This window comes from Kwoniella botswanensis, chromosome 1, assembly GCF_036426115.1.
Source record: "Kwoniella botswanensis chromosome 1, complete sequence".
Classification (NCBI taxonomy): domain Eukaryota; kingdom Fungi; phylum Basidiomycota; class Tremellomycetes; order Tremellales; family Cryptococcaceae; genus Kwoniella; species Kwoniella botswanensis.
Window position 1 is genome coordinate 5,796,015 of NC_088599.1, and position 23,159 is coordinate 5,819,173.

Sequence of the window (23,159 nt, forward strand, 5' to 3'; positions counted from 1 at the left end):
GTAAATTAGTTCAGGGTGAGCATGTTGGTTGAATCGTACTGTACTAGAGCCGATTAGATTGCAAAGGGGAAGTAACGTAACGTGTCAACTTCTCGAGTCCGAAACGATCAAGGGGTGCTCGGAAAGCTTGCTAGGCAAGGGTCCCACCAGAAAGATTACAGTATGTGCTTAGTTGTATGGGTGTGAGGAGGTCATTGATCATCCCATTGCCCTCATATCGACTGATTCACCGTTGCATGTCCTCTACAAATGAGGGGAGAAGGGGCGGTTCAGACGCAGCTTCATGAATACATGCATATGCAGATGACCCATCTTCACCGAAAGATAGATACAGTAGGGGTTCTGAATCACGTGACTTGGCAAATTAACCTTTGTGTCGAAGAAGTAGAAGCAAAGTGATGAAAAAAAGTTTAAAAAGGTGATAAGATATAACGAGTATTCACCACGCAAGTATCAAGCAAGTGAGAATCATCATTTTCATTTCGTCATTGAGCATCATACCCGGTGGATTTTGACTCGATTGACCACCTATCACATCTATCAAGTTTCATATTCACTACCTTGATCTGACCTGAAAATCGAAATCCTGTAAAATCGTCATCAAGATGTCCTCGACTCCCGCTCCTCAAGGTCTGCTCGTGACAGCCGGCAAAGTCCATACCCCTTTCAAGACCGAACTTCTTTCAGCTATGGCTTCGGAGCGATTCAACAATACTCCTCCCAAGTTGATTGGAATTCTGGCAACGAAGAAGGAGGACGCGAGGACTTACGCGGAATTCACCAAGAAGGCCTGCGAGCAGATTGGGATTCAGTTCGAACTTAGGTTAGTGGGTGAGGCGAGGGAGGGATTGGATGGGGAGGGCGTGGGGATTGATGTAGAGGAGGGTATATTGGAGGTGAGTTGGTGTAGCTGCGGAGACTAAGGGGGCAAGAAAGAAGTAAAGGTGTGCGAGATGGGGTTGAAATGGGCTCAAAGGGAGAGGAAGGATGAGAAGGCTGGATGAAGACTGTCCGATGCTTGCTTCCCGATAGACAAGTTCCCAAATAGTGATGAAGCACGCTGAAAATGACAGTCCTGTTTTAATGACTCTGAGACTGATAAATGCTGATACCCCTCGACTATTCAGGCCAACGACGACCCAGAAGTACATGGTATAATGGTCTACTACCCAATCTACGGTGGACGCCAAGATCAATATCTGCAATCTGTCGTCTCACCTCAGAAGGATGTCGAAGGTTTGAATCATCAATTCTTGTTCAACTTGTATCACAAGTGGGTATCTGCTTTCTCATAACAATCTGAAATTATATTTTCATGTACCGTCCAACTGGATATACAACATGGCATATCCATATCGCCTCACTGCGTAATACTGCTGACCTTTCCCGCAGTATTCGATTTATCTCCCCTCTGACACTCCGACCCATTCCCTCATCACATCTCCCCACTCCGCTAACCACCAAAACCCCTAAATCCAACGAAGAGGTCGTTCCTGAGGGAACCGTCAAATCGATCTTACCCTGTACACCGCTGGCCATTGTTAAAGTTTTAGAACATATCGGAGTATACAACAAAATGTTAGAATACGGTGATAGAGCTAGAGGAAAAGTGATCACCGTCATAAATAGATCGGAGGTCGTTGGTAGACCTTTGGCAGCTTTGTTGGCGAATGACGGTGCGAGGGTGATCAGTGTGGATATTGGCTGTGAGTGTTTCTTCTTCATTTCTTCTTGAATAAATGCATTGTGTACTGGGGAAAGTATCCGTTCTTCGTCTATCAACCATCAGGTCCTGTTCCGACCTAAATGTGATACTTTGTGAACCGAAGGAAGTACCATCATTGCAAGCTCATGCTGATTCTTTCCATCTCTCACATAGCAATCGTCGAATTCTCCAAAAGACCTTCCACATCCACCACCACCTCCAAATTCAACCCTCATCACATCACTACACCCTTACCGGAATTCACTTTGGCTCAGGCATTGTCAATCTCAGACGTGGTCATTTCGGCTGTACCCGTAGCTTCGTACAAGGTTCCAACGAAGGATCTGAAAGATGGTTGTATCTGTGTGAACGTGGCTGGTGAGAAGAACTTTGAAGCGGATGTGAGAGAGAGGGTGAGTGATTCATTTTTTGGCTATTTTGAAGAGTGGTAAAGAGTATAGATGAGGTATTTCGTGGTTCTTCATGAAATTAGAAGTTTATGGGATGATCAAACGCATAAACAGAATGATCGATTGGTACTGACTCTTATCATCTTTCAGGCATCAATCTACGTCCCTTCAGTGGGTATGATGACAATCGCAATGTTACAGAGGAACCTTTTGAGATTATGCGGCTATCAAGATATGATCAAGTCTGCTGGGTTGTAGTGTTAGATATGATTAGCATGTGTGTTAGCGGAAATTGTGATTGTGTTGTCTAGATGAATGAATATCAATCCAGATAGAAGAGTTACCTCTCAATATAGGTGAATGTTGCTGCATGCTTCGGTCTATGTCAAGGAAGGGGTGTGGATTAGAGTGTTTGGTCATAACGAATAATATATCAATTAAGTGGATTAGATTGGACTGGATTGGATTGTATGGATCGTCGTTCATGGAATTCACATCTTCTTTAAATCTGTTATACCCCGCATAAAATTAGCATAGGTTTGACATCCCCAACATGTGATCTATGTTCCATCATGATACCTTACCATCAATGTGTCAAGTTATGGTGTAAGTTACAGCGCAAACTTACTCAGGCAAATCATCATCCGTATAACCAGACAAACAAATTCCACCATCCCACTATCCCATCCCACTGTGATCTACACTTGCACTTCCTGGTACTAGAGCTAGAGTGAGAGGAGCGTACCTTACAGTATCCGGAATCCCAAGGATGTTGAGGTTATTATCAGCAAACCATAATTGTCGGTGGTTAGGAAGTTGAATACAGATTGCTGGGATAGGGGGGAAACGAAGGACTATAATGTTTGATAAATTAGATCACAGCGGATCAATATTTTTTTCTTTTCGTCTTCACAACATCATGTAATCCGTATACTCATTCTGCCTACTGGGCAGGGTACATGAAGTACAACCCCTCGATACATATCGATACATCTCATCTCTCCATGACTGATAGATTACAAAATACGATCTAATCTTTCTATCATCCCATTTCCAAATTTACTTCTTAACGACTCATCATCCCTCAATCCCCTAATCAGACTTTCCAACCTCTCTCTCTGTCCCACATTCAATCTATTGATCATACCACCATCTTGATTCGTCTTTCTCTTTTTCCTTATCTTCTCTTCCTGAGATTGAGATAGCTCATCATCCATCTTGACGGGCAAAGATACCAGATATTCCAACTCGTATACAAGACTCGCAAATACGATTTGTCCGGAATTCGAAGTGAGAGCTGAAGAATGACTCAACGATCGTTTGAGTGAATCACCCGTTTGGGGAGATAATAACTTTTTCGAATGACCGAACAGACTCTCCAGTAAGGTATATCCACCTGCCGAAGTTGATAAAGCCAATAAAAGAGGTACGAATCCGGCTAAATCGCCATTTTGAGGGATTTCAACCTGTTCCAGCACAATGTCCAAACATCCCTCTCTTCCTCTCAACGCCACTTCCGCATCCAACGAATCCAGTAACGTCTTTTCCCATCGTGCCGGAGCGAGGTCGAACTGTCTTATAACATTCAGAGCGCCTTTAAGATCGATCTCTTGAGTAGGTAAAGAAGCGTTCAATCCTAACGAATCTAGTTTGGTGCGTATTCCGACTAAGTCGAAATTGGAAGATTCAAATACCGGTGTCAAACCGCTATTCGGACTGAGGAGTTCGTTTAGCCCTTTGGCGTTAACACGTATGAGTGCTTCGGGGCATGAATGGCCAAGGATCAGATCCTGTAGAACTACTAGGTGGACGGCTGACAAAAGTCTGGGAAGTGATATATTATTAGTCACTGTATTGAGGTCTAAACATTATAGTGAAGCTTACCCCTGTCTCTTGATCTCTTTACACAACCACGCTACTACACCACCAAGGCACCAACTCAACAAAGGTTGTGAGAAATATGAAAGACCGCTGTGGAGCGTATCGAGGTCGATCTGAGAGGCTGTTACAGCCGCTATGGCCTGTTGAATCAGTGTAGGTGATAGTTTGTATAGCTTTTGAGGGGCTGTGGCAAGTAGGATGGCATCTTCTATGCCGTCTGAGCCGAACTGTCAAGTTACAAATAGGATATTAGCGCCGGATACACGCTGATAGCGGAATACTGAGGTCCATATCGAGCCGAGCGCGACGGATCGTGTTGGCATGTCCGACTCGCAGAGGGAGTTTGTTAGGTGTTGTTATGATACGACGTCGACTCACAATAGCTTTGACCCATCCGTTCATACATTCCTTACTCTTCTCATCCAAATGACTAAAACTGATTGCACATCTTGCATCTTGTAATAAAGGAGGTAAGGGCAACTATTTCAACCATCAATCAACCAGATCAGCTCAGACCTTGACTTTGAAATCATTAGGATAGCTGACACACCTGATGATGAGCTACAAAAGCTTCTACCAACGCAACACCTTCACCAAATCTTGTCAAACTTCCTTGCGGATCATCATTCCTGCTTTGTTCTTCTACTCCAAGATCCAACAATCGCTCTTGCATCAAGTCCAATAACGCCAGGGGACTTATCTGAGTAGTCAGACATGCCAGTAGACCAGGCTGCGAAGCTATGTAGTTGAATATATTTTCTGGTGGAGGAGTGACTGGGCACGTTCCGATAATTTGCGTGATTTCCGTGGAAAACGTCGAAGATGCTCCATAGGAATATTGGATGGTGTGAACTAAGGAAGGTAGGTGAGGATGGGATTCCGAAGAGAGTCGATTCTGATGGGAAGCAGACTCGTCAATTAGAACCATACTCTGACATGGAAAGACCAGCTCACTGTTAACGATTCTCCCGGAGAGAACGTATAGATATTTACGCCAGGAGCGATGGCTGATCCTTGTTCATGACTGATTATTCCTACCTGGACCAATTTCGATAACAGGGTTTCTTGCAGAGATAGTAGATGCCTAAGGAGTCATCCATCATCAGCTTTGGTCTCTTTAGAGTGAAGACAAGGTAGAAGGAGCTGACCCACCATCCCTCGAGAGGTGTGAATGTACTTCCATCATCCTCGTTCTCAGCTTGTTGTACTAGGTTACTATACCTCTGCGATAGTTGCTCGGAAAACGTCTGCATTGACGGTGAGAGTGATTGGAACAGTGTTGATAAAACGTTCGATGGGTCGTCCTGCGGGAAAGATATGAAAGGGATCAGCTGATATTCCGTCAAATATGTCCATCGTTCTATCAATGTGTGACTTACGGGAAAACCAAAATCATCTATACGATTGTCTTTCCACCATTTCAAGAGATTACTGACATCTTCCACCACTATTCTCCAATGTTCGGCACATTGTAAAGTATCCACATTCGATCCTACCAAATCCTGTATTGTAACTTCCAATAACACCCTTAACAATTCCTCCGAATCATTCGTTATGTGCTTTCCAACTCTTATCAAAGCTCTATATCGCTCTTTGGATTCATCCTCCGTCGTTATCGTCGATCTACTTGATCTCTTGATTCTCATCCGCTTGATATACTCCAATAAGAATATCACCGTTTGCCTCAAGGGTAATTTACTTTCACCTTTCCTACTATCTCGGGATATACTCGCATTCTGAGTATTATCATCACCCATTTGTATATCTTGGTTTTGCTGTTGCTGCTGTTGGTTCGCTTGAACCATCAGATCTTGATTATCCAAATCTGTCATCAAACCACTCAACAGTCCTCTCAGATGGGTACCTATCTCTTCCGGTAGACTAGACAGTAATTGGCCAGCTTCTAGACCTACATCCAGAGTTGGTGAAGGGAAAGCAGAAAGGACCGAGATAAATTTTGATAGATACCCATTAAGGGATGATATTGAATTTGGCGAGTTGGTCGAAGATATCCGTAAGAGCGGTAAGAGGAGGGATAAAGTTGAAATTTGATTCTGATTTTGTACAACGCTTGTAGATGTGGATGGACCAACATCAGGCTGAATACTGAGCTCGCTGGTAAAAGGCGATAAGAGAGATGGTATGGGTTGATCTAAACCTGTGGGATGGATTGAGAGGATATTGGTCATTGATAGTATTGATGATATCGATGGTAAGTCATGATTGTGTATGTAGAATAGAAGGTGAATGAATATCGTTCTTGAAGTGAGAAGTGTTGTATTTGATAACAGGTGAGATAGGTATGAGAGTACTAGGGAGGGCGGTGAAGGAAGAAGGTAAGGTAGGATGGCAGCTGGAACAGGTCATTAGCTGGAAGTAACGTCAACCGAACTCTAGTTAACATACCTGATATGCTATCATCTACATGCTGAACTTCGCTCGTCTCGTGAAAACGTGATTGTATGAGCTTAGTAAACTATTCGACGCAAAATGAAGTAAGATCAGCTATGAGCTTTCAAATGACGATTGATAAAATAGCTGACCTGCTTAGGTGGAAGAGCTCGAGCGTAAGCTCTCCCTATGAGCTCCGGTAGACTCAAATCCTCATGTGCCATTGTGTCCCCTTTCCTGTTTGGCCCTGCCTGTTCTAGATCTGTTGATAGAATATATGCGTATCTGAAGATTGTCGAAATCGATATGAAATCGGTTCGAATATTGTTGACAGAAACGAGCAGCTCGACTGCCCCGCACTTCGCATCTGGCGGACATGACCGCAATCTCCTTTATGCTAAGACATCGCTCACAGGACTCGTATCGTCATTCATCTAGGTTCATCTCCTTTCTCTTTCTACATCTGCATTGATATCAAGCATAACAACACATTCAAGATGGCGGCCACGACGAGTAACCCGAAAGACAGGAACTTGCTAGCGGTGATAGGAGATGAGGTAAGTAAAACAGCTCTTCGTAATGGGAAGAGGGGAATATCTACTGATGTGTGTCGAATTGAATAGGACTCGGTAACGGGTTTGTTGTTGGCTGGTATTGGTCATGTAGATCAGAATCAGAAGAAGAACTTTTTGATCGTTGATGCTAGTGAGTAGGATATGTTCTTCCCTGGGCATAATGCATGCTCAATGTCAGCTGCTCGGTCTATCGAAATGGGACAATGATGAGTATAGCTGATGACTTTTAACCGTCTGTAGAGACTCAAACAAGCGTAATCGAGTCTGCTTTCCAAGACTTCACGGAACGTAAAGATGTTGCTATCTTACTTATCAATCAACATGTGAGTGGATGTCTATCCGACTTGACCTAGCCTATTTCAATGTCAACTGGGCCATCATAAAGCGAGAAATGAGGGATTAACTGATCCATGCTTTATCCTTTTCCCCGGACATAGATCGCCGAAAAGATACGACCCACTGTGGATAGGTATCAGGCTGCTTTCCCTGCGCTATTAGAAATCCCAAGTAAAGAACATCCGTATGGTGAGTGCAGACATTTTCCTTCATTGGAATTATATGTTTTCAGGACGAGAGAGGGACGCAAGGTGTAACTTCCTCGCTCTCAAGGTGCTGGATGGTCAGAGAGTGAGCGTAGCTGTTTCATAATCGGTGAAAGAAGGCAGGAGGACAGTAGCAGTAACCGAAAATGAGGTGGGAGGACTCACTTCTATATTCAGAGAAAAGTGGGGGATTTGAACCAAAGGGATGACCGGTAACTGGGAGAGAGATCACGTTTGACCCCAGCAGAACTCAAACCTTCTTCACGCCATACGAGTACATTCGCAATGATCGCTGATCAACCTGCTCTCACTACAGACCCTGCGAAAGACTCTGTTCTCAAGCGAGTACAGAAGTTGCGAGGCGATTAATCGAACGTATCCATACTTCTGCCTCCTACCGCTTTCCCGATAACCTACCTAGACCTCCTCCTCTCCGGTCTAAACAATTAGACTAGGAGACACGGATGATTTGTATTCTTAGATGTGTGATATGCATTGAAATGTGAAGTTACAGTACGACACCCCCTATCGGTTCTCGGACCGCCACAAGAAAGCTGTGTCACGTGGTGCACCATGTCTAGCGCGTGTTGACAGGATAAGCTTTCAGCTAAAATACTCGACATTAAATGGAGTACGTGTATAAGGATGACCGCTGAAATCGGAAGTAGTGCCAGTGTAGTGTTGTGACGTTTTTGTGAGTGGTGATGGATGGATGGATGGATGTTGATGGGCTATCCGGTTTGGGGTATGGTGCTATCATTTCATTCTCGTCAAGAATCATTGTTCATCACCATCATCACTCTGTCCGTATCATACCATATATAGTCACTTTCACAGCTCGATACACCACTGCTATAACAGGTCTGACAGCTAAGCAAGCTAGCTAGCTGATATACCCAGCCCAGCCAAGCTCAAAGCTCAAAGCTCCGACCAAAACCGATCCTCGTCTTTCCCCCGTCCTTGACTGGCTGCCAATCCTTATCGGCGCGTCCACCCACCACTATCATCATGTCGCTCACATCCCCTCACCCACCTGCTCAACCGCTGGCCCCTCAGCGCTCCCCCTCGCTCTCTCCTGAGAAAGAGCTACCGGCACCAAGAAAAACATCTTCCCCCTTGTCTTCCCCTTCATCGATAGCTCGTGGAAATGATCTACCGATAGATCCAGACGCGGACCTGGACGCTGCTCCTGAGATCAGAAGCCCAGCTACGAGCTCTACATTGCCTCTGACGGATGATGAGGAAGAAGAGGAACAGCCGGATGATGGTGACGAAGATAGTGAGCTCACCGAAGAAGAAGAGGAGGAGGAAGAAGAAGAAGAAGGTGTAAAACTCGATAACCGGACAGGTACAATTAGACGATCCATCTCTAGCGAATCAAGGTGAGTACTACTTGTCTCTTGATGATTTGGATATCAAGCTGAGAGCTGATAATTGCATGGCGAATAGGTCGCATAGAGAAGATTCACAAGCTTCTACAGCGTCCCTCACCCCTCCGCCGAGCGATAAGTCCATAACGCCCTCGCCCCAACCTTCCCCCAAGATCACGCTGAAACTTAACGCTCCTCGTGCTGAAGATAGTCAAGATGAAGTAAATGCCAATGATAACGAACAGGAAGAGGAAGAAGATGGCGATGTTGAGGATGAGGATGACGAAGATGGCGATGTGACCATGAGGGCTCAACCGACCAATGTAGATGAATCGGATAGCGCGCTAGACCAGTCGAAAGATTTACCTGATGAGACACTGGGCGAGGGAGAGACGGAAGATGCCAGTTTAAACGATAGCAAAGCGTCTGTTCAAGACGAATTAACATCGACTGAAGGTCAACCTCCCGCTGAAGAAGAAGAAGAAGAGCTGGAGGAAGAAAAGGAAATGGGAGACAAGATTGTAATCGATGAAGATGAAGTTGATGTCGAACCACCCGTCGAGATCGAAGTTGAAGTTGAGAAACCTCAGGATGGGGAAGAAGGTGAAGAAAACGAGAATCTGGCGGGTGAAGAGGAAGGTGAACCCATAGATCAAGATGCGGAAGATGAGCACGAACATGAGGACGTCGAAGAGAACGATCATGATCACGAAGCTGCAGGTAAGATCTCGCCTCCTCATCCTCCCCCGGTTCTTCATGAGCGGCTATAGCTGATCTGCTGCAACTTTAATAGACTCCCCAGCATACCTTACTGTCCCAACTCACGGTAAATCATCGCATTCGACCCATGCGCCTCCCCCAACTACAGCAGCTATGCGTTCGTTAGTTCAGCTAGAGTTGAAATTCGCTGCTTTAAGGGATAAACTCTATATCGAGAGGATGGAGGAAGCTGCAGTAGAGGAAGAGATGATCTTGAATGGTATGTCATATTCAACATCCATATATGCGTGAATTCCTGATGAATACTTGTTTGGGCAATCTAACCTAATAGGTACCCACCCTGCTCTCAAATACCTATACAAGACTCTCAGCGATAGACGTGAGAAATTACATGAGGTCGCTTCGCGTCGGCATCAACAGACTTTGGGAGAATTGAAGAGGGTCAGGGAGGCTGAGAAACATCTGATATGGTCTTCTTGGACTGTGAGCATATATCCCCTCAATTCACATATCTTTTGCCTGGGTGTTGATCATATCTTTGGGTGATATAGGAGGACCGAGATAGACTACACTGGGATGAGTTTGAGCATACTTGGTCAAAGAGACGGAGGTTGGCTAGAGAGAAGAATGAAATCGAGACTCCTCGTATAGGTATGTTAACGGTCCAATTTCGACGTGCGACAACCTAATCGACTTAGCATGGCTAATCATCTGTACAGTCAAACCAGTACCTAAAGTCGGGCAACCTTCGACCATTAGAGCTTTTGATTGGTCAGCTGGAGCTACGCCCAGTCAGTTAAGTAGGGAGGAAGGGAATCATGATTTGGCTTTGATGGATGTGAGTTGGCTTGTCTCGTATACTTTATCCCCTTCAGCCCTGACTTTTTGGTTCATCCTGCCGCATACCCACCTTTCACCTTGACGAGGGGTGAATCACTGACGATTTCAATTCGTAGCAGCATACTCGACGTCAGCTCCAAACGACGAGGAATGCCTCTCCAGCCATTTTCGCTCCACAATACAATGTTGCAGGATCATCCTCGCAGCCTGTCAACGGAGGTACAACGATATATTCTTATCCCCAGACTCAGCAGCAGTCTCACGAATCACATCAACCTCGACATAATTCTACCCCTTCTCTACCGCAGCAGCAATCTCAAGCAGCCCATACCAATTATCCTCCTCGGATAGCGAGCACATCCAATACTAATGCTAAGTCCTATCAACCGCCTCAGCCAAGTGCTTCAATTCAGCAGAATCAGAATCAACCTGTTCAAAGGCGAGAAGGAAGGACGGTACCTACCACATCGGATTTGTTTGCCGGACCAAGGCGTGATTCATCGGTGCAGAAAGTGAAATCGCCCGAGGAGGAACCTATGAGTCCTATAGGATTGTGGAGTAGGGGTATAAATGGGAATGCCAAAAGGGATGGTAGTTCACCCAAAACTCCTAGCTCGTTAGGTACACCGACGATATCTCATAATCTTCCACCGGGTAATTCGTCAGCTTCTAGTAATACTGGGATAAGACCGGGCTCGGCCGGAGCAGGGTCAGGACCAGACAAGAAATCACCACCTATATCATCTGTAAATGAGAGCGGACCGATGCGTTCGAGTTCAACTGGTTCAACACAACCTAGACCCAATACGGCTGGTACTGGTAGTACATTACCTGCTCAACCACCTCGATCGAACTCTAACCCCACTTCATCGTCATCAACAACGATATCAGCGAATGACAGACCGGGTTCGGGTATACCACCGAATGCACATGCGAGGGAGAGACCAGATTTCCCAAGTCGATTCGCTAGCCTAGCCGACTACCTTGCTAGTTCGACGGGTCAGCCGGGAAATGGGTTGTTCGGGATGGGTATAGGTCTGGGTAGTATGGGTCTGGGTGTACCTATGGGCGTTGGCAAGGGCGTAGGAGGAATGGGAGCCGGTCAGAATAAAGGTAAGTTCTTGAGCATTGAGACGCGTTTGTTGTTCGTGAGACCAACCTTGATATTTGATCGTCCTCTTTACGGATAAATCCTTTTGAGAGAAATCTGACTGGATCACATGAAAGTATGAGAGGTATTGGAGGTGCAGCTGGCTGATTTCTTGGGTCCTGAATGTTATAGGTAGATCACCATTTCAAACCTCCAATGGCAATTCCTCACCTTTCGGCACCACCCAATCTGGGAGCTTAGCAGCGGAAAGCAATAATACAGCTAAATCGACTTCACCTGTCCCCCCACCTACAATGCCTCCTGCCGGTACGGTTACGACGGCCGGTACGGGTGAAGGGGCCGGTAGGTCGTGATGGTATTGTGATGTGTGATGGGTTCGATGTAGAAGCATCACGAGTACATACTTTTGTGGTGGAGAATGAGACACCTAGAATTCTCATTATTTCCCTTGTGTCAACCAGAGTCAGAGTCAGAGTCAGAGTCAGAGTCAGAGTCAGAGTCAGAGTCAGAGAGTTACCTATATTCTTTTATATGCTTCGCTTCGCCTTCCAACAACGGATCAATCAATAATCTTAGTATCAAGTACCTATCTCAACCTTTGCTTGTGATACATTCTCTTTGGCTTTTTGTAATGTGTTGTTTTGTTTAGAGTTTCTACAAAAGGGGATATAACATGGTTAATAATATCAATGTTTATGAATCGATGTATTTGTCTTTCGAAAGTGATATTGCTCATTTGACCTGACTTTCTGATCGGATGATCCGATGATAGTGAATGAACGTGTCTAATGTGTATCTCGCATGAGTATCAAGATTTGATTTCTAGCTTGATACTTGGAATGATCACACGAATTGAAAGACCTAAACATTCCACTTGCCTTGATATGAAAATTGAACAATGAGTGTCAGCAATTCAGCACGTAAGCGACTAACAAGGAGCTCTTTCGGAGTCAAGATGATTAGTCTCAATCGGTCAATTGGATCGAGTCAAGAAATCTGTTTATACTGCATCCATCCAACGACAACGCTGAGTGATATTTCTTCATGATTTCATATGTATATCGCTACTAGAACAATAATAGGTGAAATAGAATAAGATAATAAATAGATGGGATAAAAACACATAACATGACTATTCCATTCCTTTCCGTACTTTTCTTTTCTTTTTTCCTTTTTCCCTTCATTCTATCTCATCCACTCCAGATCAACCGAGTATGAATACTGGATTCACTAGGACAATCAACCTTACATGCTGACGTGCAAACCCAAACCTGCTAAAGCCAAGAATGAAACGGTGTTTAGGGCAGAGGCGATACCGTGGTATAGGGAGAATTTCTTGTTGAGCTTTTGGAGGGTTTCGGATACCTATCACAGTATAGGATTATAATTAGTACTTTATTTTTGTGTGAAAGGTAGAAAAAGAAAAGGGAGATGAAATCGTTGAAGGAACAGATATAGGAGACACGATTTGAAGGTTCGGGAAGTGATCGATATAGAGAATAAGGAGGAACTATAGTTCTCACCCAAAAGAGAGAGAGAAAGAGAGAGAGAAAAGAGAATGACAGGACAATAACAGAACAAGAGACGAGAAGATGCTGGATGGTCACATATGATCTCACGAACTCAAAATGACACTCACATTAGGCTCATCGTACTCCTTACCTTCCACTCTCTCTTGTCTGTGTCTTTCAAACATGACATCGCTAGCCAAGGGAGAGACGACGAGTAAGTTAAGTAATTGAGGGACGAGCGATCCGATGATCAACAAAGCCTGGATACCCTCTGGATAGTCGCTATTGTGATGAGGAGGTACTCTAGGGGATGAGATGAGTCCTGGGTGGAACCAGTAGTGAGTGAAGAGGAGAGTAGAGGTGGCGATGGAAGAGAAAGTGAAGTAGAGAGGTTGGAGTCGCGATTGGAGGGTACCGAATGTTTGTCGAGGGAGGGTCTTGTAGGTTCTATATCCGGACTGTGGGCGAACCAAGCAGTTATAGAAGAGCCAAAGATTTAGACAGCGGACAGATTAGGCAGATACGGTTCGGTTGGAATCGGTTTGATCGAGACAGGACAAGATGGATCCGATCAAATCGAGATGCGAGGAGTCGTTCAATCGACATTCGTAAATGTGATTATCGGTACCAAGAGATTAAGTACAACGGAGAGAACAAGGAAGATATCAAAAGATATATCAGTATACACCACTTCCTCTTGGAATGTCCGCCGATCCGACCCCACTCACCACAGTGTTCCAGACGTTAGTACCCAAAGCGGTACCCCAGGTTATAAGGTAGAAACCTTTGACTGTGAATGGCGCGAGAGCGCTTTGGAAGATTGCCATGGTGGTCTGATGTGAGTGTGTTTGGTCTGTCTTTGGTCCAGATGATTAAATTAGAGATAGAGATGGACAAGTGAGTTAGGTTAAATAGGATGATCTGACTGGTCAATCACTCACTGTACGACACGACACGTTCTACCACACTAGTAGTAGTATACGGTTATTTGACAGACCCAGTTAAGACGGATTCAGGGAATGACGTCACTCCACTATACCAAAAGTCATAAATGACGGAATGGTATGATTCCTGCTCTTTTAAGTGATCAAATGCGAATCAAATTAACCTTTGGACAGGCCTTATTATGGAATGCATTTCCAGGTTCACAGTTCACAGAGAATGATATCGTGAGAAAGTAAAAGAGCAAATGGAAATGAGGAATGATGATGAATGAGGTCACGTCACTCTGCCTGACCACGAACAACCGAAGTACGAGTGCTCCAAATGTTCATCGATATAAATATAAATCATAAGACTTCATGCCGCAGCATCCATTTACACACATACTATCTTCTGTTTTAACATATACCTCCTAATCTAACAACAGCAATAACCATCGACACTACACAAATACCAATCAAAAATGTCTTTCCTCAGAGCTACCACCACCCTCCCCTTGACCACCTCTCGAATCTCTTACAGAGCTTTATCCACCTCTGCCATCAGGTCAAAGACTCTCACCGAGTCAGTCAAAGATGCTGCTGATGCTGTAAGTCTCTCTCTCGTGTACTTCTTCTTCACCCATACCATTCACGGTCGAGTACAGTTCAATTCACTTAATGCTACGTGCTTACCTACCATACCTTAGGTAAACAAGAAAGTTGGTCAAACGCTCGCTTCAGGCCTTGAATCCGCCCAACACGCCACTGAAAGTGCTAAAGATACAGTCAGTGAGTACATCCTCATTCATGAATATCGTCGTCTTTGTTGCAGTGGCGGTTGATACTGATCGTGTATGGAACACTCGACTTGTAGACGCCAAAACTCCCTCTCAATCTGAGATCGACTCCAAAGCCTCCTCAGCTTCCCAAACAGCCAAGGAGACCGCCGAATCCGCTAGACAAAATGCCAACCAAGCGCTTGGATCGGCTGCCGGAAAGGCTAGAGACGCAGCTGATGAAGTGAACAAGAGAGTATAAAGAGATGGTTATTTCGACTTGTACTTTTGGAAAAGTATCAGCAATGATCGAGCATCAATCTGGAACCTGTTCGCAGTGATCATACAATAGTGTAGCTATATTATAAAACATTGAAATGAAACGATAATGAAGTACCGACGTTAACAGAACAACCGCACATCTCATTCTTAATTTGGTATATCTTGTACCATCGCCAGGCAAATACTGATTGATTTGACATCCTTTGAATTTACAAGATACATCTCACATCTAAGTGAAAAATACATTTAATCTATCTATGTAACACATTTCCCGTTCCCCAGTTCGAACCCAGAGGTATATCGACATAAAACCAAAAAGTTCATTGGGTTGTATACATAATTAGTATCGTAAACATCGTATAATTTCGTTATTTGCCATCGCTTACCATCCTCCATCGCCACCTTGTGTTGATGCATCTTACCAAACACTTATCTATATCCCCCATAGGCAGGTGGATTGGGTAATCCACCATTCCCATATAACTGTTGAGGAGCTTGTTGTTGAGCTGCATAACCTGATTGAGAGGAAGTGGGGCTCATTAAAGATGCTCTGATTTGAGCATCTAATCGAGTAATAACATGTTATCAGTAATTGTATGTCTTTTTAGGGTATACCATTGATTGTATGTCCATCCCCGACTCACATGGATCAGTATAAGCCAACTGCATCGTCCTACTCTGTCCGGAATTGTCGCTCAACAAGGAATGCTGATTAGTACCTCCAGGCATATCACCGTCGAACGCCCCATAGGCATCTACACTAGGTCTACTCAACGCATTGTGATCTTGCATACCCCCCACGGAAGAAGGAACGTTCGTTCGAGAATAGCCATATCCATTTGAAGCCGTGATGGGAGTTTCATTTGCGTGTGAGTCCCCTTTATCAGCATATCGCTCGTCATCGGCTTGAAGGATGTTGGAGTATGATACGCCAGTAGATTCAGGTGGAATGAAAGCTGGTTCGCGATGTCGGTTGGAACATCGTTCTTTACGGAATACCAATGCGGTGAGAACTAGGAGAGCTGCCCAGGCGCCTATAAGAGGAACATCAAATGATGTCAGCTGATTTCCGTCACGTTAATAACCGTGAACGGGATCTTAGCATTGAAGGGGATATAGGTTTCTTCTTGGATCCAAAGAAAAGAAACTTACCGAATGAAAACCAGTCAAAGATAGCAGAAGCTTTTTTGGTAGTGCACCAATCTTTCAAACCATTCTTGAAATCATCTCCCAAATCTGCATTAGGATCGTCATCAGGGTTCTTGCATCCTTTCGCTGTCCAAGCTGTTATATAGGGGGAGAAACGGGGATAATCAGTAACAATTCACGCGATGTAGGGGACTATCAATTTTGTATGAATGATGTCACTCACCACTGATAGTTACGATAAAAGCGGATAAGAGCATCAAGAATGATCCGAAGGCATGTAAGATGAATGTTGATCTAGTTTGATTCAAGAATTGTGCAGGTCTCTTCAATCGATCCCATCTGTTTTGAGTGCAAAACCGACGAAACGGTCAGCATTGTCTTTGTCCAAACTAGTTGAGAGGTTGATTTGAATAAGTAGATGTGAACTCACCGATCATAGACTATGGGCACTACCAATAAGAAAGTTGAAAGTACGAATGAGAGTAATAATAGGAAAAGCGTGAATCCTGTTCCACCGGCTAGACGCATGATCACACAGCGATCAGCAGGAAGTTCTCTTTGCTTCGCTTCATGACAATTCGACTTGGGTTGGGACTGATTTGGGGGACTGGATGATTGTTACTCACATACTCCAACCCATTTAGCTTGAAATCCTGCTACAGCTCCCATCGTACATATCGCTAAGAATGTAAAGAAGATCTAGAATAAATAGGATCAGAGTCAGCTCATTCGCTCAGTCACCCGATAAGGTTGATAAGAAAGAGATCACACTTACAGCTACTACATGAATGATCAGGTGGGATCTGGGTAATGAGGGCTGTTGGGTATTATCGGTGCATGATGGGTTGATGAATGTCATTTCGTAGGGTGGGAGGTATGATCATGTCATGTTCGAATCGTGGTCATGAAGTGAGATTGACAAATTTGTCGATATAGATTGGTCAATTGGATCCGGGATTAAGAGGTAACAAAGGTGATGATGACAAAGTCAGCCTCTCGTCGCATAGATGGGGAGTTTCACAAATGTCTCAAAATCCTCTCTGCAGATCTCATCGCACTCCTTCCATTTCGACCCATCCGACGAGATCATTTGTGCTTCCCATCCATCTTCGGATAGGAACTGTGAGTAGGAGTTCGAACATACCTCTTCCAATATCGGCCCATCCAAGAATGGGTTCCCTCCACCTAGTCCATTCGTATTCGTCCTTCTTAAGATATTATGATCGCTGTTGAATTTGAAAGCTTTGGATAGTTTCGCTGTTGCCGACGAGGACGATGAGAACACGTTTTTCAGCCTTTCCATCGTGTTGTATCGTATCTTTGATGATGGGTTTCAACAACTGAAAGCGGTGAATTGATTGAATGATGACTGGTGTTTATTGAAGTGATGGTGTTGTACTTGGTTCGAGATGTGATGCCTGATAGCGAGTTTGGAATGGTTACGATTGGTTCAGAGGGATGATTAGGTGATGAAGATGTTGGATGTCAAATTGCAAGATGCAAGTTGAAGTACTATCTACTTTGATTACAAAGGATGAGATGGTGATTGATGGTTTATTTATCAATTTATTTGTGGCTATTATACTTTGACCGTCCGTAGTAATGGTCAAACAAGCTGTGTTGATGACGTTCGACTCTTTTCCGTCTGTCTGATTATGATTGTTCCGTATTCTACCTCCTTCTATCAGAACAAGTGATAACTAAGATATGCCAAGCGAAGATAGCCCAAGCCCAATATCCTTCTACCAACTGAGAAATGCTGTGTTTTGTTGTTTTTGATTTTCTCACTTCTCCGCCACCTCGACTTGCACTTCTTCTGGAACGCGTCCGTCCCTCCACCTTGTCTTCCACGCGAGACCCATGTGGCCTGGACAGATGCCACAACCGGTTAGTATACAACCAGCGTTGAGGGATTTTCGACCAATCGTTAGAGAGGCGAGTCACAGCAAAGGCGAAAACGTCATCACACATCATCCTGAATGCAGAGAGAGATGGGGGATCGGGAGACAGAAATGGTCATGTCCTGCTTACGTCCAACTTGCAATAGATAGATAGTCATGATTCTCGCTTGGATGACGCACCCAAACGAAGGGAAGAAGGAACTAGAAGATCATGTTTGCAGTTAGGCAGAAAGATGGTTGTGCCGGCATCAATAGAACAAGGTTTTTGTCGTCGTTGTTGAGGAGCATGCGAAGTCGTGATGAAGCCACCTGTATACCACCAATGGGATGTTTTTGCACGATAGTCATATGCTTGTGCTATTCTATTTATTTCTCTGAGGAAGAGGGCGTCATCCGGCTGGCAGAGTACAGTAACGTAGAGCTCGCATAACGGTCCTACATCGACGTCTACATAAATTTTCTATTTTAAACCTCAGCCAAGGCATACAGACAGAGACCCACCAACTCCCATTGAACAAACTACGTAACTAGCTATGTGCCTGGGATATGGGAGCGATGGGACGAAAGAAATGCTCTTTATGGTAATTGGCAGGTTCAAGCGATTCCCAATATTTGTAAAATTTCTAATTGTTCATTGGGAACCGCGTTAGTAATCGTATAGGGATATTAGTAATTTGGACCAAATTTCGTAATGAGCGATTTTTCTCTATTCTCAATGCAAGTTTAGGTGAATGGTTAATAATCCTAGTTCCAGGTATATACTTGTATATATCTGTCAGCTGGTAGTGAGCCTTTTAATCTCAAGTCAGAAGATACCGTATATACACTCCATCTTTAGAACATCGAATCACCATCTCAGATTATCTGCACGGATCGAACATCAACATTAGACTCAATTGAACAGATCAACGCGTTATAAGGTGGCGAAAGGGGGTTCTCTGTTCTGCTTTGGACGGGAGGTTTTTCTGATCAATCATCTTACCCTACCCTACCCCATCGAACAAGAACCTTTACTATTTCATACCATTAAACCGTGAGTATATTCTATCTCTTGTCCGGTGTGGATGAACGTTTGTAATGTTATGACAAGAAGATGTGCTCAAAGGAGGGGAGCGTTCGTCTGATGATAAATTGTCATTGCACTACCTGACATTCGTTGATTTGTCATGTTGAACTGGTACAAAATCAGAAACTGATCAACCATAATTTTTAATTCATCACATAGATATACCAACCGCACCCATCGATCCATCAACTCCATTCCCTCAGATCACTTTTGTTCATATAGATAGTTGAAAAGTGGGATATATAATTGAACAGGTGAGCCTTTGTTTGGTACTCAATACGATCCTACAAAAAGGAAATATCAAGGGATCTACGCCTTGTATCTGTTTTGAGCCAATTTGACAATACATCCCGTCGAATTTCCCTGTACTCATCTGTCCTCTGGCTTCTATTTCTATCTCTCTACGTTCTCTGCTCCATGCTCTTTAAACCGTAAACATCACATCGCTGGTCGATTTTCATTTACAAAAGAAAAGTCGAAAAATAGCTAACATAACTATCGCTCTCCGTCTATCTCGCCACTTCATACACGTACATACAATCAATTGTCATCCACCATCAAACCCCACCACTCCTCGCCTCACTAATCGATCAATAACCTCTCTTGTACTCTTTCTCGGCATTAACCAATCCATCTCTGTCACTCGCTGTGCGATCAACGTATTTGGTTTAACAGGAATCTCGCTTATTCGCGTATTCACTCGGAAGACTCCCAAACTCGCTATACCATCTGTGACGTATAATATGGTGGATAGTTTATAACCCAACGCACATTAGTGTGATATATCGTTATTAGCGATTCAAGGTATCATAGCCTTAATTATCAGCTTAGTCATATCAGAATAATCAATCTTTCATCTGTATACATACCCTCAATCCCATTCAGTCTTCCTGATCAATCATACATCCCATTATGTCAGCGATTCCAACTTCGAACGGTGGTCATGGCGTGGGGACGATACCGGAAGCTACGGATGAAGAAGGTATCCCGGACGATACGAAAACAGTGAGTTAACTTCGTGTCGACGTGATTCACCTGTTTATTTCGAGTCTTTACTGACATGATCATCTGCGATTCAGAACCAAGCAACAAGTAAAGTCGTAAACGTTAAAGATCTTCCATACATGTTCGATACCCTCAAACCACCTTCTTCTACCCATACTCACGCTCTTGGTACCCCATCGCTATCTTCCCAAAATTCCATTCCAGAATCAGAGGCTGAACCAATCAGCCCTCCCAACCTCTCGCAACTTCAACACGCCAAACAGGATTACCACCCATCGCCTCTTGGAGGTAGTGAAGCTCATCGATCCTTGAATGGTGGACACGATCATGCTCATCCCCCTCTCAGTTCAAGTCTCGCTACTGTCGGAAGTACAGATTCACCTAAAGTCCATCATCCTCAACCTGGCTTACCTGATACTTCATTCCCATTCCCAAACTGTACGCATTAATTCCTCTCTTTTTCCTCTTATGTCTTGTCTGACACTGTTATCATGGACTTTAGTCCGCCCTCTCCCATCAACCACCAATTCACCTCATCCAGGTCATTCCATGAATATTCCGCCACCTCCTGTCAGCGGATTGACTTCCGCTCAGATGTCAAGAGCCAATTCATCCGCATCGGTCTACGCTGGATCACACCATACCCACGAAAAACATCCCGAGGTTCAAACTCGATCTTCCAGAGCTCATACCACTACAAGTAAACCCACGATGTTAGGTGAACATGGAGCTAAGAAATCATTCTTGCACAAGATGTTTCATCCCAACGAAGCCAAGCACGAAGCGAAACTTGCTGCTCATGCTCAAGCTCAAGCGCAAGCTGAAGCGAAAGCGCATCACGAGAACCTATCTGTCGACGTCTCACGTCAACATTCCAGCAGTGGCTATAACTCGCCCAGAAGTCGATCTCCTCAACCTCCAAGTCGAGATGCTACCCGATCACCACCTTTGACTCCCTCTACTCCACCTGCAAACGTATCCGATTCGGATCATTCGAGACCTCCTTCGAGAGCACCAAGTTTCAGAAGACAGAATTCAGGTCAGGATCCTCATGTCCAACCTCCTACCGACCGAGACAGGAAGGGCGCTTCCACACCTCCCGTTCCAGCTCCGCCCTTACAGAGAAAGCTTTCCGGGCGATCTGCCTCTCATGGGTCTACAGGTGGTAAAGATAAACCTGTCGCTTTGGTCGGCGGTCAACCTGTTGCTGTGGCGAACAAACAAGAAGTCACCAGCAGCTCCGGTAACAAATTCGCTCTCAAAGACCTCGTCGGATTAGGTGATAATGGACCTAAATTATCTAGAAAGGCATCAGCCAACGGATCTCAGAAGGGATCTGATCGAGCATCTACCAAAGCTGGATCAGAGTATGGAGGGGACAATGCTTCTACTGCATCGTTATTGAAGAAATACGGTATCTGCGACAAAGCCGCTATTGGAAAAGGTGCGACTGCCGTTGTCAGATTAGCACATAAATGGGATAGACGAGAAGAAAAGCTATACGCCGTGAAGGAGTTCCGAAAGAGGAGAAAGAATGAAACTGAAAAGGATTACGTTAAGAAGCTCACGTCTGAATTCTGTATATCATCGACACTCCATCATATGAATGTGGTCGAGACAGTCGACTTGGTTCAGGATGAGCAACATCATTGGTGTGAAGTCATGGAGTACTGTCCAGGTGGTGATCTTTACGCTGCGATCAAAAAAGGTGGAATGTCAAGTTCAGAAGTTGAATGTACCTTCAAGCAGATCTTACAAGGTATACAATACCTTCATTCGATGGGTGTAGCTCATAGGGATATAAAACCTGAGAATTTATTGTTGGATGGTAGGGGTCATGTCAAGGTGAGTTGAGCGTTTTTGTTCCTATTTCGTAGGTAAAGTGAGTATTCATGCTGATGAGTACGGTGATTGTTCGCAGATTACCGATTTTGGTGTTTCCGATGTATTCAGGATGTGTTGGGAGAAGAAAACACACTTGTCAAAGGGATTGTGCGGTTCGGAACCGTATATTGCTCCAGAGTTATTCGATCATAAAGGTGAGTTATACTGATCCTCCATATTATCTGAATGTTACTAACTCTGGGTTGTGTGTAGAATACGATGCGAGACAGGTAGACGTCTGGGCAGCAGCGATTGTCTTCTACTGTATGCAATTCCAAGAATTACCATGGAGAGTAGCCAAGACGACCGATACGACCTTCGCGACCTACCTCTCGACTTACAAAGGAGACGGTACGACTGAAAAACCGCCTACACCCGCACCTCTGAATAACCTCATTCCGAGAGAATGCAGGAACGTGGTGAAACATATGTTGGATCCTGATCCGAAAACACGTTGGTCCGTCGATGAGGCGTTGAAAGATAAGTGGTTAGCTTCGGTGGAAGTTTGTGTGGAGGGTCAGAAGAACTCACATACGCATACTAGTGCAGGTATGGATGTGGTCAAGCTTTAAAGGCTATATAGGCCGGGAGGAGGTGCTGGAGATTAAATGTATATACAATAGATAGATGTTCTTTCATTCAAAGACATTCTTGTATACATCATTTTCATCCATTATATTTCTTTTTCCCTTTTCCACATAGTGAAGGTTAATGTAGATGTTTTCGTGTTTTTAGTTTCACACTTTCATTGATGTTCTCTATACGACTTTTTGACTTCATTCTCACTTACATATATTCACTCGTATGATAATCAAGCGTAAAAGCATGTAAAAGGATGTTGATGATTATCCTACGGGAATAAGCAAGGTGTATGGTCAAGGAACTGATAATTCTCCAACTTGCTCGCCTGGAAGAAACCCTATGCATATTTCTCGGGCTACGCTGCTGACCATGAGTCGAAGGTATGAAGAAGGAAGAGGAAAGAGGATTCTTTTGAGAACCGTCGCTTGTCTGATTACATAATCGTTCCGCCACTGACTTTTCGTTCGTTCGTGTATGTCAGTCAATTGAGGAACTACTGTAAATAATGACCAAGTAGGTGGCCAACTTGTTGATT

General features: G+C 44.3%; 8 protein-coding genes across 8 annotated transcripts; 5 read left to right on the plus strand and 3 right to left on the minus strand.

Moving 5' to 3' along the window:
* Positions 1–605: 605 nt before the first annotated feature.
* On the plus strand, positions 606–2,373 carry L199_002169 (uncharacterized protein; the record flags this gene model as incomplete). The annotated part of the gene is made up of 5 exons (XM_064887916.1): positions 606–896; positions 1,128–1,273; positions 1,393–1,706; positions 1,880–2,118; positions 2,266–2,373. 5 exons carry the CDS (start codon positions 606–608, stop codon positions 2,371–2,373), a joined length of 1,098 nt encoding a protein of 365 aa, XP_064743988.1.
* Positions 2,374–3,131: 758 nt separating this feature from the next.
* L199_002170 (uncharacterized protein) lies at positions 3,132–6,611 on the minus strand (the record flags this gene model as incomplete). Its single annotated transcript, XM_064887917.1, has 9 exons — positions 3,132–3,939; positions 4,000–4,223; positions 4,375–4,476; positions 4,547–4,891; positions 4,951–5,080; positions 5,149–5,300; positions 5,376–6,349; positions 6,403–6,472; positions 6,540–6,611. The coding sequence occupies 9 exons, from the start codon at positions 6,609–6,611 to the stop codon at positions 3,132–3,134; spliced, it is 2,877 nt and encodes a 958-aa protein (XP_064743989.1).
* Positions 6,612–6,884: 273 nt separating this feature from the next.
* On the plus strand, positions 6,885–7,873 carry L199_002171 (V-type proton ATPase subunit F; the record flags this gene model as incomplete). The annotated part of the gene is made up of 5 exons (XM_064887918.1): positions 6,885–6,944; positions 7,011–7,092; positions 7,203–7,285; positions 7,400–7,487; positions 7,821–7,873. The coding sequence occupies 5 exons, from the start codon at positions 6,885–6,887 to the stop codon at positions 7,871–7,873; spliced, it is 366 nt and encodes a 121-aa protein (XP_064743990.1).
* Positions 7,874–8,512: 639 nt separating this feature from the next.
* Positions 8,513–11,898, plus strand: L199_002172 (uncharacterized protein; the record flags this gene model as incomplete). The annotated part of the gene is made up of 8 exons (XM_064887919.1): positions 8,513–8,886; positions 8,954–9,594; positions 9,668–9,853; positions 9,926–10,077; positions 10,146–10,245; positions 10,314–10,432; positions 10,551–11,547; positions 11,717–11,898. The coding sequence occupies 8 exons, from the start codon at positions 8,513–8,515 to the stop codon at positions 11,896–11,898; spliced, it is 2,751 nt and encodes a 916-aa protein (XP_064743991.1).
* Positions 11,899–12,790: 892 nt separating this feature from the next.
* Positions 12,791–13,883, minus strand: L199_002173 (uncharacterized protein; the record flags this gene model as incomplete). The annotated part of the gene is made up of 3 exons (XM_064887920.1): positions 12,791–12,910; positions 13,185–13,514; positions 13,785–13,883. The coding sequence occupies 3 exons, from the start codon at positions 13,881–13,883 to the stop codon at positions 12,791–12,793; spliced, it is 549 nt and encodes a 182-aa protein (XP_064743992.1).
* Positions 13,884–14,461: 578 nt separating this feature from the next.
* Positions 14,462–15,017, plus strand: L199_002174 (uncharacterized protein; the record flags this gene model as incomplete). The annotated part of the gene is made up of 3 exons (XM_064887921.1): positions 14,462–14,587; positions 14,687–14,768; positions 14,854–15,017. 3 exons carry the CDS (start codon positions 14,462–14,464, stop codon positions 15,015–15,017), a joined length of 372 nt encoding a protein of 123 aa, XP_064743993.1.
* A 449-nt stretch (positions 15,018–15,466) lies between these two features.
* On the minus strand, positions 15,467–17,489 carry L199_002175 (uncharacterized protein; the record flags this gene model as incomplete). Its single annotated transcript, XM_064887922.1, has 8 exons — positions 15,467–15,600; positions 15,682–16,071; positions 16,190–16,321; positions 16,410–16,525; positions 16,617–16,704; positions 16,813–16,885; positions 16,962–17,003; positions 17,331–17,489. The coding sequence occupies 8 exons, from the start codon at positions 17,487–17,489 to the stop codon at positions 15,467–15,469; spliced, it is 1,134 nt and encodes a 377-aa protein (XP_064743994.1).
* A 2,576-nt stretch (positions 17,490–20,065) lies between these two features.
* Positions 20,066–22,614, plus strand: L199_002176 (uncharacterized protein; the record flags this gene model as incomplete). The annotated part of the gene is made up of 5 exons (XM_064887923.1): positions 20,066–20,158; positions 20,233–20,596; positions 20,661–22,003; positions 22,080–22,197; positions 22,256–22,614. 5 exons carry the CDS (start codon positions 20,066–20,068, stop codon positions 22,612–22,614), a joined length of 2,277 nt encoding a protein of 758 aa, XP_064743995.1.
* Positions 22,615–23,159: the final 545 nt, after the last annotated feature.